Source organism: Solanum lycopersicum, chromosome 6 (genome assembly GCF_036512215.1).
Source record: "Solanum lycopersicum chromosome 6, SLM_r2.1".
NCBI classification, from domain to species: Eukaryota; Viridiplantae; Streptophyta; class Magnoliopsida; order Solanales; family Solanaceae; genus Solanum; species Solanum lycopersicum.
Genome location: NC_090805.1, coordinates 51364262 through 51379345, shown reverse-complemented (window position 1 = coordinate 51379345; position 15084 = coordinate 51364262). Strand labels below are relative to the sequence as shown.

At 33.2% G+C, this 15084-nt stretch overlaps 3 protein-coding genes across 9 annotated transcripts; all 3 read left to right on the top strand.

Moving 5' to 3' along the window:
- The first annotated feature begins 245 nt into the window (after positions 1-245).
- On the top strand, positions 246-5146 carry LOC101267905 (uncharacterized). Of its 7 annotated transcripts, none has more exons than XM_004242339.5 (6): positions 246-515; positions 598-671; positions 1358-1530; positions 3292-3390; positions 3487-3638; positions 4522-5146. In XM_004242339.5, the coding sequence occupies exons 3-6, from the start codon at positions 1360-1362 to the stop codon at positions 4907-4909; spliced, it is 810 nt and encodes a 269-aa protein (XP_004242387.1). In that variant the 5' UTR covers positions 246-515; positions 598-671; positions 1358-1359; the 3' UTR covers positions 4910-5146. The 7 variants fall into 7 exon arrangements, with proteins under 7 accessions (XP_004242387.1, XP_004242386.2, XP_010323080.1 ...); XM_010324778.4 differs by having other exon boundaries at positions 277-515; positions 580-671; positions 1342-1530; XM_004242337.5 differs by having other exon boundaries at positions 382-515; positions 1342-1530.
- Positions 5147-5881: 735 nt separating this feature from the next.
- On the top strand, positions 5882-9816 carry LOC101267617 (26S proteasome regulatory subunit 4 homolog A). The gene is made up of 6 exons (XM_004242335.5): positions 5882-6543; positions 7837-8082; positions 8381-8550; positions 8620-8836; positions 8923-9063; positions 9620-9816. The coding sequence occupies exons 1-6, from the start codon at positions 6067-6069 to the stop codon at positions 9701-9703; spliced, it is 1335 nt and encodes a 444-aa protein (XP_004242383.1). The 5' UTR covers positions 5882-6066; the 3' UTR covers positions 9704-9816.
- Positions 9817-12397: 2581 nt separating this feature from the next.
- LOC101243722 (uncharacterized protein At4g13230-like) lies at positions 12398-13957 on the top strand. Its single transcript, XM_004242341.4, has 3 exons — positions 12398-12557; positions 12855-13004; positions 13556-13957. Exons 1-3 carry the CDS (start codon positions 12501-12503, stop codon positions 13760-13762), a joined length of 414 nt encoding a protein of 137 aa, XP_004242389.1. The 5' UTR covers positions 12398-12500; the 3' UTR covers positions 13763-13957.
- The last annotated feature ends 1127 nt before the right edge of the window (positions 13958-15084 follow it).

Sequence of the window (15084 nt, the reverse complement as noted above, 5' to 3'; positions counted from 1 at the left end):
AATTGTATTTATATCTTAATTTGACATAAACATCTCATGCGGATATATATTAACTTCTTTGGGCATTATAAAAAAAATATTTTATTCTCTTTCATTGATGTTATCATAAATATTTATTTAATATAATGTCAAAAATAATACTAGAAAGTACGTTATTTTTTTGATTGAAAAAAGAAAGAAATTTATAAGAAGACAATGCATGATACATGAATTAAATTATGTTGTAAGTTCAATTCGTATGATACATAACACTTGATTAGTAGGTCGATTACTTTTGAATTTTAAACCATATCAACTTACTCTCCAAAAAAATTTTAATTATAAAAAGAAATAAAGAAAAAAGAAGTCTAGTGGGTCGGGTTGTATTATACGAGTCTGAGTATGAACTGAAGTTAGGACCCGATCCGACCCGACCCGACTTTTAGAACTCTGAAATCTGGAGTTAATAGAGTTAACTGTAAATGCAGGCCTCTGCAGACTCGCTTCCATCTGTTCTTCAGTCAGAGTTTCAATCTGTAAGTCTTCGATTTTTCTCCTTTCAATTCGTTCTTTTTCAATCTGAGAGTTTATCATTTACAGATCTCCATTATTGGTTAGTTCTTTTGCTTCCTTCATCAACAGTCAACACAAGAGGATCTGTATTTCGTCGCACTTTTTTTTGCATTTTCTTGGTAATCTAAGCTATTTATTTTAATCTTCAATTTATCACTTGATTTTTCTCTCTCTCTATTGCATCGGTAGTTGCTTGGTATGTAAGTCATAGTGATTTGTGAAATGGAATTACTGATTGATGGATGATTCCAGCAAATAGGCCGTCTATGTTGTACCTAGGTCGCATGAGCTTTTTTCATGATGAACTGAAATTATTTAATCCGAAAATGTCTTCTATTTTTTTTTAAACAACAAAAGAGTTGCAAAAGGTATGTGTAACCTGAGGAATTCTCCTACTTTTGCTGATGGAAATTCAATTAAGTGATGAATTAGCTCTTATCAGGCAGAAAAATTAGATAACGTAATTAATTGTAAGAAGATAAATTTGCATGGTAATCTGGGATCTGTAGAAACTAGATATGCTATAAAGTACGATCTGATTTAAACAAAGTGATGGAGTCGTTTTCATTATTGGACTGCTAAATCCTTGATTTCCTTCCTCCGAATATCTTTGTATTGAGGTAATGCTCTTATTGGGGTGTCCTGGGGGTAGTAATGATAAAATCAGCTAAACAATGTTGGGTGGGAAAAGTGAAGTTTCTGAATTCAGCTGGATAATTATCTTTGATATGTAATAGCTTATACCAAGAAAGATATATGTTGAGTTACTAACAGTTGTGTTGATTAAAGAAAAATCCTCCTGCAGAAATGTATGATAACCTGGGAGCACAATCCGGGGTGCCAAGACCGCCTGTTAATACACAGGCAAATCCTTTTGGAAATGCCTTCTCTGGTGGTAGCTCAGGGTTCATCAGAAGTGGACTAGGGGCTTATGGAGAAAAAATCCTTGGTTCCAGTTCTGAATATGTTCAAAGCAATGTAAGTTGCTGCATCCGCTGGTCTTATCTCTACATTGTGCGACTTGCCAAAATAATTTTTTTCCATTAATCATTCCTGAAGTTTTTTGTTCGTGAAAGTGCTTTATGACATAATCAGCAAGGAAATAGTATTCCTTTTCTTTTTTTTTTGGCATTATAGCTTGTTAATTCTCTTACTACTTGAAAATCAATAAATTTCAAATAGCATTTACGATGCTGTCTTCACTTTGGTGACATCATCAAGCTGACATTGATACATAATAGCAAATTGAGCTATAAGTGATTAATCACTTAATCATAATTGAAGCTAGGTGAAGTTATTTACATTCTCCTATTGTTTATCAAGTTCTTCATTTTTACAACTTACAAATTTGTTCTCATTATGTACTTTTCCTTACTCCTTGCTGCAATGGTAGCACCCCATGTCCTAATGGTCATCTCTCCACTGCACAGTAAACTCAAAAGATTAACAAGGACAGGATTTTATATTCTTTTTTGAGAGGAGAAGGAAAACCATTTCATATTTAGGTATTTAAATGTTCATTTTTAGTGGTAAAAGTAGAGGATTCTGTTGGAAGATTGAGTCAGATGGACAGAATATTGTGGAGAAGCATAGGATGGCTAATGCCAAGCTCCATCTACTCCAAATAACATGGAAAGGGAGGGCAAAAGTAGAAGAAAGAAAAATATGATTTAGAGCAGGTATTTTTTGTGACGTGTTCTGATTCTCTGTTAACTTGAGTTTCTTAACCTATTTCCTCAAGGGTGTTAGCTGCAGTTATGCAGAAAGTAACTGTAAGTTGAATTACGAACTCTCATGTTGGCTGAGCTTGGAAGGAGATGGTGAGTAGAGATGGGGCATGGGATGGCTCAGTGTGATGCACAGTAGGAGCAAGACTTGGGAGAAAGCTAGAAAGGAATTATATTAGTGGTTTTGATGCAATATGGTTCAAGTCTAGCTAAGCTAATTTAATTGGAGTGGGAATGACCAATCTCCAAATCATAATTCTTGGAAGTTGGTTCATTAGCAAGTTTGAGGGGAAAGCTAGCACGCAGGCATTGAATGTTCGTTGGTGACTACACAAAAGATAGGCTCTTTTAGTTTATCTTTGGTTCCTCGTATGGAATCTGATGTGCAAGTTATATTGTTTTCCAGAGGCAAAAGCCTTGCCCTGATGTGTTAATTGTGTTAAAGCCTTCCACAAAAAATGAAGAAATTGAATTTAGCCCTTGTTATTTATAAATCACATTTAGCGATTCATACTGAGCCATAGGATTACGGTTACATACTTGTCAAAAAATCATGGTTTCGTGAAGTCTATGAGGATTGCCTACTGGGTCGAGCTCGTGGCACCGGGCTTGCCTAGTGCGGGTTACCTCTCCGGTGTGGTTTGCAAGCTATTGCATAGGAGCAGGGGTTTTGCTCTGTGTACACCAAAAGGGTAGCGGCTGCGGGTTTACCTTGTCATCCAAAAAAATTAAAATAAAAAAACAAAGGATTATGCCATAGGTAGCCAGAAAAATCCCCCTTTAAACAAAATTAAGCCAGATTGCATTCCCCCTCCTCTTTGATATGCTGTAGCATTTACCTCTTTGTTAGAGTTCCCTAAATGTGCTCTGAAGCTGTTCATAATTTAACATTTTTGTCCAAATCATTTTTCCATTCTGTCTTTGGATACTTTATTGCTGAATGATATTGATAAAGTGGTCTAGATTTTCTGATGGAAATATAATTCTAGTTGACAACTTTTTGATTGAACAGATAAGTAGGTATTTTTCCGATCCCCAGTACTATTTCCAAGTGAATGACCAGTACGTGAGAAACAAATTGAAAGTTGTGCTTTTCCCATTCCTACACAGAGTAAGCTCATGAAACCCTTGATCTCTCTGATTGTCACATTACGATCTCAATTTTCTTTTTTTATTGTTACGATGTTGCCTTTTCATTTGTCTGTAGGGTCATTGGACAAGAATCACAGAGCCGGTAGGTGGTAGGCTATCCTATAAGCCCCCTATCTTTGATATAAATGCTCCAGATTTGTACATCCCATTCATGGCATTTGGTACCTACGTTGTTCTTGCCGGTTTATCATTGGGTCTCCAGGGAAGGTAAGCAGTGTTTTCTCAAGCTTTCTTAACTCTGGTTTCTTGGTGCTCAATAATGAGAAGTTCTTTGATTCTGTGCTGTCAAATTTCATTGCTTACCTCATATTTGGTTAAAGTGCCAACAAATGTACAGATTCTCATACTGAAGACTAAACTGTTGCTTAAACTGAAAATATTAGCATTATTAGTATAATTACTTATTTCATGTAACTGTCTTCTAAATGAGAATCCCCACCTCTTCCCATTTGTCTCTTCCTCTTAAATTTAGATGTCCTAGGTTGGCTATGCATGGCTTTCGAGATTCCATTTAAATTTTGTTATATTTTAAACAAATTTGGATTCAAAAGTGAACACAAGGTTAATTTCTAAGAGTTTGAACATCGGAGTGAAATCTTGTAGTAGTGGTGGGATATAGTTGGTAACATACCACAACTTCTAGGCATGCCTCCATTTCTCTTCCCTTTTTTCCATGCTTGTGACAACCCCCTCGGGATCCACATATTCAGGTATTGTCTCTGCCATGGGCGGCCATTCGCTCTTTTAATCCCCTCTTATTGGCATGCAGCCTCAAGGGAGAATCGAACCCGTGACCTATGGCTCCTTTACATCCCTCCCAATTGGTGAAAGGCGATCTCCTTGGGAGGGATGTAAAGGAGCCATAGGTCATGGGTTCGATTCTCCCTTGAGGCTGCATGCCAATAAGAGGGGATTAAAAGAGCGAATGGCCGCCCATGGCAGAGACAATACCTGAATATGTGGATCCCGAGGGGGTTGTCACAATGCTCACATTCTGTAACTTGCAATACTGTTGGCTTATGGAATAATTTCCTCCATTACCTCCTCTTCCTTTGGTTTGTAGATTCTGAAACTTCTTGTCTGCTGCCAGGTTTACCCCTGAAGCTCTAAATTGGCTATTCATCAAGGGGCTAGTTGGTTGGTTTTTAGAGGTTTCCTTGCTGAAGATGACATTGTTCTCACTGGGTAGTGGAGAGGCTCCTCTCCTTGACATTGTGTCATACGCTGGATATGCTTTTGCAGGATTGTCCATAGCTCTACTTGGAACAATTATATGGAGCCATTCATACTACTTCTTGATGCCATGGACAAGCTTATGCATGGGAATATTCTTAGTGAAGACAATGAAGAGAGTTCTTTTTGCAGAGGTGAGAACGTATGATTCAAGCCGGCATCATTACCTCCTCCTCTTCATCGCCCTAGCTCAGTTCCCACTTCTCTTTTGGCTTGGAAAGATAAGTCTTAACTGGTTCTTTTGAGAAAAATATGGGTTTATCTCTAGCACTAAAATGGTTCAACAGCTGTGAAGTAACGTGAACAATTTTGTGTAGGAATTTCATGTACCTGCAATTGAATCATATATAAACAGGTGGTGTTCAGTGTATTTTATTCTAAATTTTATATTTTAACTTTCTGATTGCGCTTAATTTTTCCTTTAGATATTGGTTCATTTTCATGTAGTTAGAAGTTTTCAATGAAAGAAGCTTTCAAGTCAAGATGTTGCCTATGAGAGATTATTTCATCTTAAATTTTTGTTAATTTCATGTAATACAAGTGAACACACAAAATGTAGACATTTTAAATCTAGCACTGATGTTGGAATTGACATACAATTAATTTGTTTTCTTAAAATCATTTTCAACACACTCACGATTTTAACAATTATTGCGATTACGATCTACGTCACCTCTCTATATACTCCACTTCGTTAAATCGCTCATAGTATCTCCATCTAACTTGAGCTAGTCCCCCATAGAAGAACTTTTTTAATGAAATGGATATAACTAAGATATACATGACACTCTCTTTTATTTTTATTTGGACTAGCTTGTGCTCATTTCTATCAACAACAAGTACGATCAAGTTTGTTCACTAACATTACAACATAAAGTTAGTTTCTCCCTTAACTATGTCTATTAATGTATACTTCACTTTGTTAAATTTCTCAGTCTCCATCTAACTTGAGCTAATCCTAGTAGAAGATTTTTTTTTTGGTAATTAATGGAAATGAATATAAGTATAAACAAGGTATAAATGATATTATTATAAATAGGATACGTTCTTTTTTATGTGGACTAACTTGTGTTCAACGATAAATATCAACTAAGTCTGTTCATCAACATTTATAACCTAAAGAAGAAATCATTAGTGTTTTAACATTTGTTCGGATTTCACATGATTTTACCTATTTTTATACTTATAAATGATGATTTAAATAAATTTATATAGTTGGTGACATTTAACTTGTTGAATAATGTTATCTATTTTATTTTGTATATTTCAGGTAATTAATCATACTTTTTAACAGGCAAATCTTATATATCTTGGGAAGGAAGAAAAGCATAACCCAAAAATCCGAAACCCTATTTCCAAAAGCCCTTTTCCTTCGCTCTATTCTCAGTCACAGCTAAAAGTCATGGGTCAGGGAACGCCCGGCGGACTTAACCGGCAATTGCCCGGCGACCGGAAAAACGATGGAGACAAGAAGGAGAAGAAGTTCGAACCAGCTGCTCCACCGGCACGCGTTGGTCGTAAGCAGCGCAAACAGAAAGGTTCCGAAGCGGCAGCTCGGATACCAGCCGTTACGCCGCTGACCAAGTGCAAGCTTCGTCTCCTAAAGCTTGAGAGAATTAAGGATTATTTGTTAATGGAAGAAGAATTTGTGGCTAATCAGGAACGGTTGAAACCTCAGGAAGAGAAGACTGAGGAGGATCGATCTAAAGTTGATGATCTACGTGGATCTCCAATGAGTGTGGGGAATTTGGAGGAGCTTATTGATGAGAATCATGCTATTGTTTCGTCGTCTGTGGGACCAGAGTATTATGTTGGGATCTTATCGTTTGTTGATAAAGATCAACTCGAACCAGGATGTGCTATCTTGATGCATAACAAGGTATTACTTTGTTAGTTTGTAGTTCTTGAAATATTTGATAGCCTCTAATTTGTTAGGGTTTCAACAAGACTTAGTTTCCTCATAGTTACAATTTAGATCTAATCCTCGGTAACTTTGAGATTCGTGTGTATTTGAGTTAAAAAATTGTAGGTAGAATCATGTTTCCATTTGTCAAATTGTGATTTTACTTGTTGAGATTTTGGCTTGTTAGCAATTTGGATTGTGGAAGTACCAAAAAGTAAGTCGCTTGATTTATGTTTGGAATCGTAGTATTTTAGGTGGCTGAGTATTTGTAATGCTTTAAGAATGATCTTTTTAACTAGTAGCATTTTTTACTTAGGATAGATTAAGAGTACCTGCTATTTATTTTGTTCATTTGCAACTGTTCTTTGTAGTTGGTAACAATAATCCCGCAGTTATGTTGCAGCATCTCAGTGGTTAATCAGCTATTTCTTTTCATTGGTTAATAAGTGCTTCATACCTTTTCAGTAGTCTTATCATCCCCTTGAGGAATTCCTCACCAATATGGTTTACATGGTATGTTAAGGACAAATCTGAAGATTCTTTTATTTCCTTTGGATTTTCTGTTCTTTACATAGCGGAAATATTGGATGGCTTTTAGAATATACAGCAGAATCCAAATGGAATGGAAGGTCTTGAAAGCTCTGAAGTGCTAGTTTGATGTTCATTTGAATACTTCAGAAATGAATTGAAATAAACTGATTACCACAATAAAATAGCCACACAAAAAAAAGTAAAAGAAATGAAGAAGAAAAGGTAGAGATTGGATTTATCTAATCGAAAGACATTATCCTATAACCAGTGGATTTGACACCCCTTGTGGAAAACAGGTTCTTATATTTGCTAATCTGGATCAACCTTCACTTGTGTAGGCACAATCATACTTTTTGTCTTAGAGCCTTGAAATTGCTTCAATGGATGTTGTGAACAATTCAATTGATCACAACTGTTAAATTTTTTTGAGATTCATGGTTTGATTTTGGATGATATTACTGCCATTGATTACACAAGAGAGCTTCTATATTTTCACCATGTTTGACGGTTAGAGGTTTCGACTAGTTGGAAACTTCTTTAGTGGCTAATTTTCCTTTGTATTTCCTTTCCAAACTTTTGCCTTCCATAATATTCTTTTTGGCCATTTATTTTGATTTGTTATCTCGATTGTTTGGTAGTAGTTTGTTCTATTCTTTTTCTTTTATTCCTTTGAAGTATTGGTGAAAGTGTGCAAGTCTGAGAGTGGTTCACTTTGACAATATGATTTCCTCAATTCAGGTTCTATCTGTTGTTGGGCTTCTGCAAGACGATGTTGATCCAATGGTGTCTGTCATGAAGGTTGAGAAAGCTCCCTTGGAATCGTATGCTGACATTGGTGGATTAGATGCCCAGATCCAGGAAATTAAAGAAGCAGTTGAGCTTCCTTTGACTCACCCCGAGTTATATGAAGACATTGGTATTAAACCTCCTAAAGGGGTAATTCTGTATGGAGAGCCTGGGACCGGCAAAACCTTACTTGCCAAGGTTTGTGAAAATTCTCCCTGTGTATGCTGAGCTTAGAATAGGCTGATTTTGAACTTCCCTAGTTGGAATCAACAAGTCTATAATGCTAGTAAACAATGTTCTTGAAGTACAGTTTGCACAGTCTTTGTGCTACAGCTATAAAATACGTGTCATATCTCTTAAGAGGCTATCAGTCAGGTGGCAATGTGTAGCCAAGTTCGATTTTAGTAAGGTGGTTTTGGGCACTTGCATCTTTGAGTTCCCGTCAAAATAGTTCCGATACATTATACTCACAGCTTTATTAAACCTTTTTATTCAGGCTGTTGCAAACTCCACTTCAGCAACTTTCCTGCGTGTTGTGGGAAGTGAACTGATTCAGAAGTATTTGGGAGATGGGCCTAAATTGGTCAGGGAGCTCTTCAGAGTTGCTGATGATCTCTCACCTTCAATTGTCTTTATTGATGAAATTGACGCAGTCGGTACAAAAAGGTAACATCTGGAATGTGCTATTGAGGTTGGAATTTGTGATATGTGTTAACTAATATGTTCGTCCCTCAGGTATGATGCACACTCAGGTGGTGAACGAGAAATTCAGAGGACTATGTTGGAGCTGCTGAACCAGTTAGATGGTTTTGATTCCAGAGGAGATGTTAAGGTGATTCTTGCAACAAATAAAATTGAGAGTCTGGACCCGGCCCTGCTTCGGCCTGGTAGGATAGACAGGAAAATTGAGTTCCCTCTTCCTGATATCAAAACAAGGAGGCGCATTTTCCAGGTTTGTGCATTACATTATGAAATTACTGTGTGTGATGCTTTTGGTGTACATCCTATTTCATGAACCATCTTATATGTGGTGAGTAGATACACACAGCACGGATGACTTTGGCTGATGATGTCAATTTAGAAGAATTTGTTATGACCAAGGATGAATTTTCGGGTGCTGATATCAAGGCAATATGTACCGAAGCTGGATTGCTTGCTTTAAGGGAGCGACGTATGAAGGTGAGACTTGAAAATGGGGAAGTCATTTTGATTTTTATTTTTCGTGATGTGTTTAGGGTTATTGTAAAATATGTTTTAAAAATAGACATGGTGAGTAGGCATTGCTGGATTGATTTGGGATTTTGGGCTTTGGATGACGTCTTTTTTCAGGTTTATTGGACATGAGCACGTAGGTCTTGACTTAAGTATATGAAATGAAGGGCTCCGATCTTAATAATTATCTATCTTCTTGTGTGCTCCAATAAGTGCATTGGCCGTGATTAGGACTTAGCAGGAATATAAAGATGGCCTGGATGGACATGCAGAAACATGTTCAGGATGTTAAGAACTGGAAATATATTTGAACGTGATTTTCTTTGACACATATGTCGAATGTCTAGTCTGAAAAATTAGAAGATGATAAGAAATGGAAGATCAAATATTAAGTAATAATAGTTTCTTGATTTTACTCATAAAAATTGGATTCCTGTTATCTTGAGTGTGCCACTTTGTGAGTGATAGTATACCTGGTTCCTGGTTCTATAGATGTTAACAAGATAATTGTGTATGTGTACAGGTCACTCATGCAGATTTTAAGAAGGCCAAGGACAAGGTCATGTTCAAGAAGAAAGAGGGAGTGCCTGAAGGGCTTTACATGTAATCATATTGTATCACTGTCGTTCTCGACTTGATTTCCCTGTTTTCAGTTAAAACTTCACTTCTCCTCTTTTTTGTTTCCTATATATTACATTGAGAACTTCCCGTTGGTTGCCAGTTTTTTGTTTTCCACTCTCCCTCTACTTCACTTTTACATTGAGAAATTAAGTAACTTTATCATTCTATCCTTATTTTCTGAAGTCTAACTCTTCAATAAATGATAAATGTATTAGATTTCAAAAATTAAAATGTATTTGGATGACTTAAAATTTTTAGTTCATTTTTAAAATCATATTTTATAGAATAGTAAACGGAGAGTGTAATTAATCAACAAGTAATCCAATGAATATTAATTGTTTTTCTAGGTTGGTCTATGTATATATTTTTAAGATTAATCAGTTACTTTATCAAGGGTATTATAAAAAGAATATAATAATTATACGGACGGATGACATGAGTAATGAGTACAAACTATCCTCATATCTTCGGTACAATTGATTTGTGTTATTGATGGTGTGAAGTAAGAAAAAGAAAGTAGTCTCTAACATGCAAATATTTTTAAGAATAAAATTTAAATGACAGTATAATTTTGTTGTCCGTTGTGTCGATCTCATTATTATTTTAGTTCAACTAGTTTGAACAAACAAAAGAAATGCCCGGGTAGATTAAAATTTTCAATAAGACAGGAAAATATATTCGACTAATATGCTCTCCCTTCATTTCGTATTATTGAATTTTGAGGTATTTCGCATACTTTAAGAAATAATTTTTTTATTTTTATCCTTATTAATTATTATCAAATTTGTTGAAGTCATCACATTGAAAATCCAAATGAAAGTTAAAATTGGATTAACACTCTAAAAATAATCTTGAAAATTAGAACAATTAAAAAATATATTGAAAATTCAATCAATATCATAATAATATTATGTTACCATATGAACCTCCATTGACCAATGAGGATAGTGTTCAGCTCCTTAGATAGAAAATTCTACATAATTGACCTTTAAATTTATTTGTTTGACTTTCTTTTAGTCATTCTAATTTATTTATTTTTCGACAACTTGATACTTTTAATTTTTAATATGGCATATTGACATGTTTGAAATAATAAAATAATACATATTTTATATATTTGATTTAAAATTATAAAATTTAAATATCTTTATTTACTTTTTTTAAACGTCAAATCTAGTCAAACTAAAACAAGAAAATTAAAACATGGAAGGTAGCATCACACTGTCATAGCAAGTAAATATATAAATTTCCATAGAAGGTTTATTGGATTGATTATCTAATTATGAACATAATATATAGTCAAAAAAGTATTCCCAAGAAAAGGACCGAATCTTTGGATTGTCAAGAAGTTACTATAGAAAAATCATAATATCATAGCAAGTAAATATATAAATTTCCAAAGGACTATTCATAAAATTAAAATCTACCATAACTTACATATAATTTAAGAATTTTCCAAAAAAAAAAAGGTAGTATCATACTATCATGGCAAGTAAATATATAAAATTCCATAGAAGGACTATTCATAAAAGCAAAATCTATCATAGTAACTTACATAGAGTTTAACAATTTTCCAAAAAAAGTAGTATCATACTATCATGGCAAGTAAATATATAAATTTCCATAGGAGGACTATTCATAGAAACTAAATCTACCATAACTTACCAAGAGTTAACAATTTTCCAAAAAAAGATCAATTTTTCTTGTATAAATAGACACTCCAACACACACATTTTTGTGCACAAAACAAAACATACATACAAACATACAAAAGCAATTAGATCTAAGAAAATGGCTATTAACAAGTCCATTTTACTAATCGGATTATTTTGTTTGGCTCTTTTTGTTATCTCAAGTGAAGCTGCTGATGCTATCCTTTTAGGACCATGTGATCAATTTCCAGATTGTAACGCAGCTTGTATCGCAAAGGGATATCAGAATGGAAAGTGTACTAAAATTGGTGGTGGAATTTTGGGTTGTTATTGTGCGACATCTTAGTGAAACTCTTACATTTTTATTGCTAAGTTATTAAGTCCATTTTTCTTTAATGAATAATAAAGTTGTAGTTAATTAACTACAATTTAATTATATTGCTAGTTTTTGTCCTAAATTTATAAGATTCACTATGGTTGATTAGCAATAAATCTATTTTTCTATGAGTCCTATTCAATTATAGCAATTCTTGTCCTATGTTTTTTTTCCATATTCCTGGTACAAAAGGTATATGTGAGCAACTTTTTAACGAGGAATATATTAAAATGAACTTTGGATTACTGAGAAAAAGGAACTAGCAAAAAAATATCAAAAAAAATTTAGTTCCAAGTGAGTGGGACAATTAGGAATTTTGTAGAAGATTTGAATTTAAAAGGTAAATATATTATTGTAGACATTAAAATTTTTTATATTGTAAAAATATTAATTAGCTTAAATATGAACATTCCAAATTTAGATCTCCATTAAATGAAAACTAATAAATCATTCTTTAAGTTTATGTCTATTTATTTCTGGTGTTGATCTTTTTTCTTTAATATCCAATAAAAAGGTGGCATTGAAGTAGAGAGTGATCCGTGTATTACTCTTTTTAATTTCTTAATTATTGATGATTAGCTTAAACTGGGAAAAAAGGCAATAAAATTACCTCAAATCCTAAGGGAATTTCTTTTAGCCATTAAAACAGAGAAAAAATTGGCAATTTCTTCCTCTATTTATAACTCTAAAAAGAATAAGCAAATAAATTTCAAGAAATTAAAAAAATAATTTTAAAAAATCAAATAAAACCAGACATGGCAAGCATGGGATTTACTAGACTTTTTGTTGGTGGAGCATTCAGGCCTTACAAGGTTTTAAACTCGCTTTGTCTCAATTTACTTTTGTTTTATTCGTTTAAGAAAAGAATCTTAAACTTTACTTTATTTACGTTGTAGTTGCCTCGGCCTCTCTCGATATATACATATTTTAATTTAAATGTCTTACTTTTATTTTATTCGATTTCATAAAGAATCCTAAAAGTTGTATTTTTTTATATATATTTACTTTGTAGTTGTATCATCCTCTCTCTGTGAACACACACATTATGATATTAAAATATTTATCCAAGTTAAATTTGAGAGGAAGTCTTTGAAATTAATTTTTTACAGCAAATTGCAAATCGGCACCTGGCAACAGCATTTAAAGATGAGGCTCGTAGCACAGTTCAAAAGGGTGCAGATGCAATGAAACAGGGTGCTGATGTTGCCAAAAGAGCCAGCCAAGAAGTGAAAAATGAAACTGCCTCTGTTGCTGATCAGGTCACACATTAATCTTATATATTGTTTTAGTATATGGTCTAAAATATATCGATCTATAAGAAAAGAATTTTAATAAATAATTTGAAATGCATTGATTTATAAAAAAAGAATTTTTGACCTGGAACGTATTAATCTATAAGAAAAGAATTTTTAACCTAAAATGTATCGACCTATAAGAAAAAAAAATTTGGCACGAAATGTATCGACCTATAAGAAAAAAGCTTTAATAAATGACCTGAAATTTATCAACTTATAAGAAAAGAACTTTTGACCTATATCAACCTGTTAAAAAAAAACATTAATAAATGACTTGAAATCATGAAATGTATCGACCTATAAAAAAAGAACTTTTGACTTGAAATGTATCGACCTATAAAAAATGAACTTTTGATCTGAATGTATTGAATCAAAATGACTCTGTTGATACTAGTGTATATATGTCTATCGACCTGCAACCACAATGTCAATGATTCTATTTATAAAAAAATTTATACTGTTTACTGTGTAAAACTTGGATACTCATCTTACTATATAAACGTATGTTTTGAAAGGCGATAAGCAAGACGAAAGTAGTAGGAGAAAAGGTTGCAGACACAGCACTAGACGTTGCTGGAAAAGCCAAAAACACAGCACAACAAACATGGGAGTCAGTTAAAGAAACTACCCAAAAAATGAAAGATACTGTGAAGGGCAAAGCTGAAGAATCAACAGAGGCTATAAAAAATAATGTCAATATTGGAATGAACACCAAAAACTGAATTTCAAATCCCAAAAACAGAGATATTTATCTCTTTAATTTGAAAGACTAAGACTTCTTTTTTTTTTTTAGTTTTGCTGAAACCGCAGACACAAGTTCGCGAGTTTGATGTAGTGTTACCCTAGCATGAGATTTGAACTTTAAAATCTCAAAGTGAATTTTGAATTTTCTGAATCATTAAAACCACTTTTACTCATGTGTATTTGAAAATTCAAAATCTATATATGTATATAAAAATATATTTTTTAATTTGTCATGGCTTGTTTTTAAATTTGATGAATTTGTCGATCCTACATACTCTATTACTTATGATTAAAATTTTTTATTACTTAGATTAAAAATTTTGAATTCCGTTGAACTCGCAGGTCAACAAGTACTTGCATCTAACACTGCTAACTAGTCATTGATGGATGGACAAAGAACCATCAATTAATGCGATCGATAATATAAGCTTAAATTAAATTATAAATGATGACTAGAGGCATCAAATGGATGGTCAAATTGAAATTGGAAATATTACAATGGATTGAATAAAAATCAGATTGGGTTTTGATTCACCTATGTTTACTTTGGACTCAAATGAGTTAAAAATTGGATTGGGTCTTGATCTGCTTAATTTGATTCGATTAATTTCAATAATTTAACATACTAATAGTTAACTTTTATAATCACAATTTAAATTTCCGCTAAGAATTTTTTGTTAAAAAAATAACAAATGGATAGACAAATCGGAAAAGATGTTAAATAGATAATAATTCATGTCTTTAATATAAGAACACATTTTTTTTTAAAAATTAAAACGGATTAAAATTGGAGATTGAATTGGGCTGAATTGAGAATTCTCTTCAAGTGGGTTGAAATTAAACCCAATTCAAATTAGTTAAATATAAATTTAAGGAATCTCATAGTGAAATACAATAATTACATTCTGTCCCGACAAATTTAATATTTACTAATAATCCCTTAAAATTGCTATGACGTGATACATTAGTATGTTGTGATACATGGTAAATGATTCACAGTAACTTAAAACTGTTAAGATTAAAAGGGAGAAAAAACGGAACACTTAAATTTGTTATCGAAATCAGCTTAAATTACAGTAACAGCTCATTAATAAGCATTAATTCAGCACGTAATTGGATAACAATTTCAAATTTAAAAATTCAAGATTGTATCATCTAGTTTGAAGACATTTTTATGAATATCCAGTTATTAAACTTATTGACTGATACATGATAACAATTTTCAAAAGCTCGTGATACATAGAAAATTATATGATACACATCAAATTCATGTATCAATGCATCGTCTAAACGCTATAAC

What these genes read in the sequence shown, in the direction of transcription:
- LOC101267905 (XM_004242338.5), top strand. Translation starts at nt 462, where the DNA reads ATGCAGGCCTCTGCAGACTCGCTTCCATCTGTTCTTCAGTCAGAGTTT. An exon ending in TTCAGTCAGAGTTTCAATCT is followed by an intron (nt 516 to 1,341) that starts GTAAGTCTTCGA and finishes TGTTGATTAAAG; the next exon opens with AAAAATCCTCCTGCAGAAAT. An exon ending in TTTTCCCATTCCTACACAGA is followed by an intron (nt 3,391 to 3,486) that starts GTAAGCTCATGA and finishes ATTTGTCTGTAG; the next exon opens with GGTCATTGGACAAGAATCAC.
- LOC101243722 (XM_004242341.4), top strand. Translation starts at nt 12,501, where the DNA reads ATGGCAAGCATGGGATTTACTAGACTTTTTGTTGGTGGAGCATTCAGG. An exon ending in GAGCATTCAGGCCTTACAAG is followed by an intron (nt 12,558 to 12,854) that starts GTTTTAAACTCG and finishes AATTTTTTACAG; the next exon opens with CAAATTGCAAATCGGCACCT. An exon ending in CTGCCTCTGTTGCTGATCAG is followed by an intron (nt 13,005 to 13,555) that starts GTCACACATTAA and finishes ATGTTTTGAAAG; the next exon opens with GCGATAAGCAAGACGAAAGT.
- LOC101267617 (XM_004242335.5), top strand. Translation starts at nt 6,067, where the DNA reads ATGGGTCAGGGAACGCCCGGCGGACTTAACCGGCAATTGCCCGGCGAC. An exon ending in CTATCTTGATGCATAACAAG is followed by an intron (nt 6,544 to 7,836) that starts GTATTACTTTGT and finishes TCCTCAATTCAG; the next exon opens with GTTCTATCTGTTGTTGGGCT. An exon ending in CAAGGAGGCGCATTTTCCAG is followed by an intron (nt 8,837 to 8,922) that starts GTTTGTGCATTA and finishes TGTGGTGAGTAG; the next exon opens with ATACACACAGCACGGATGAC.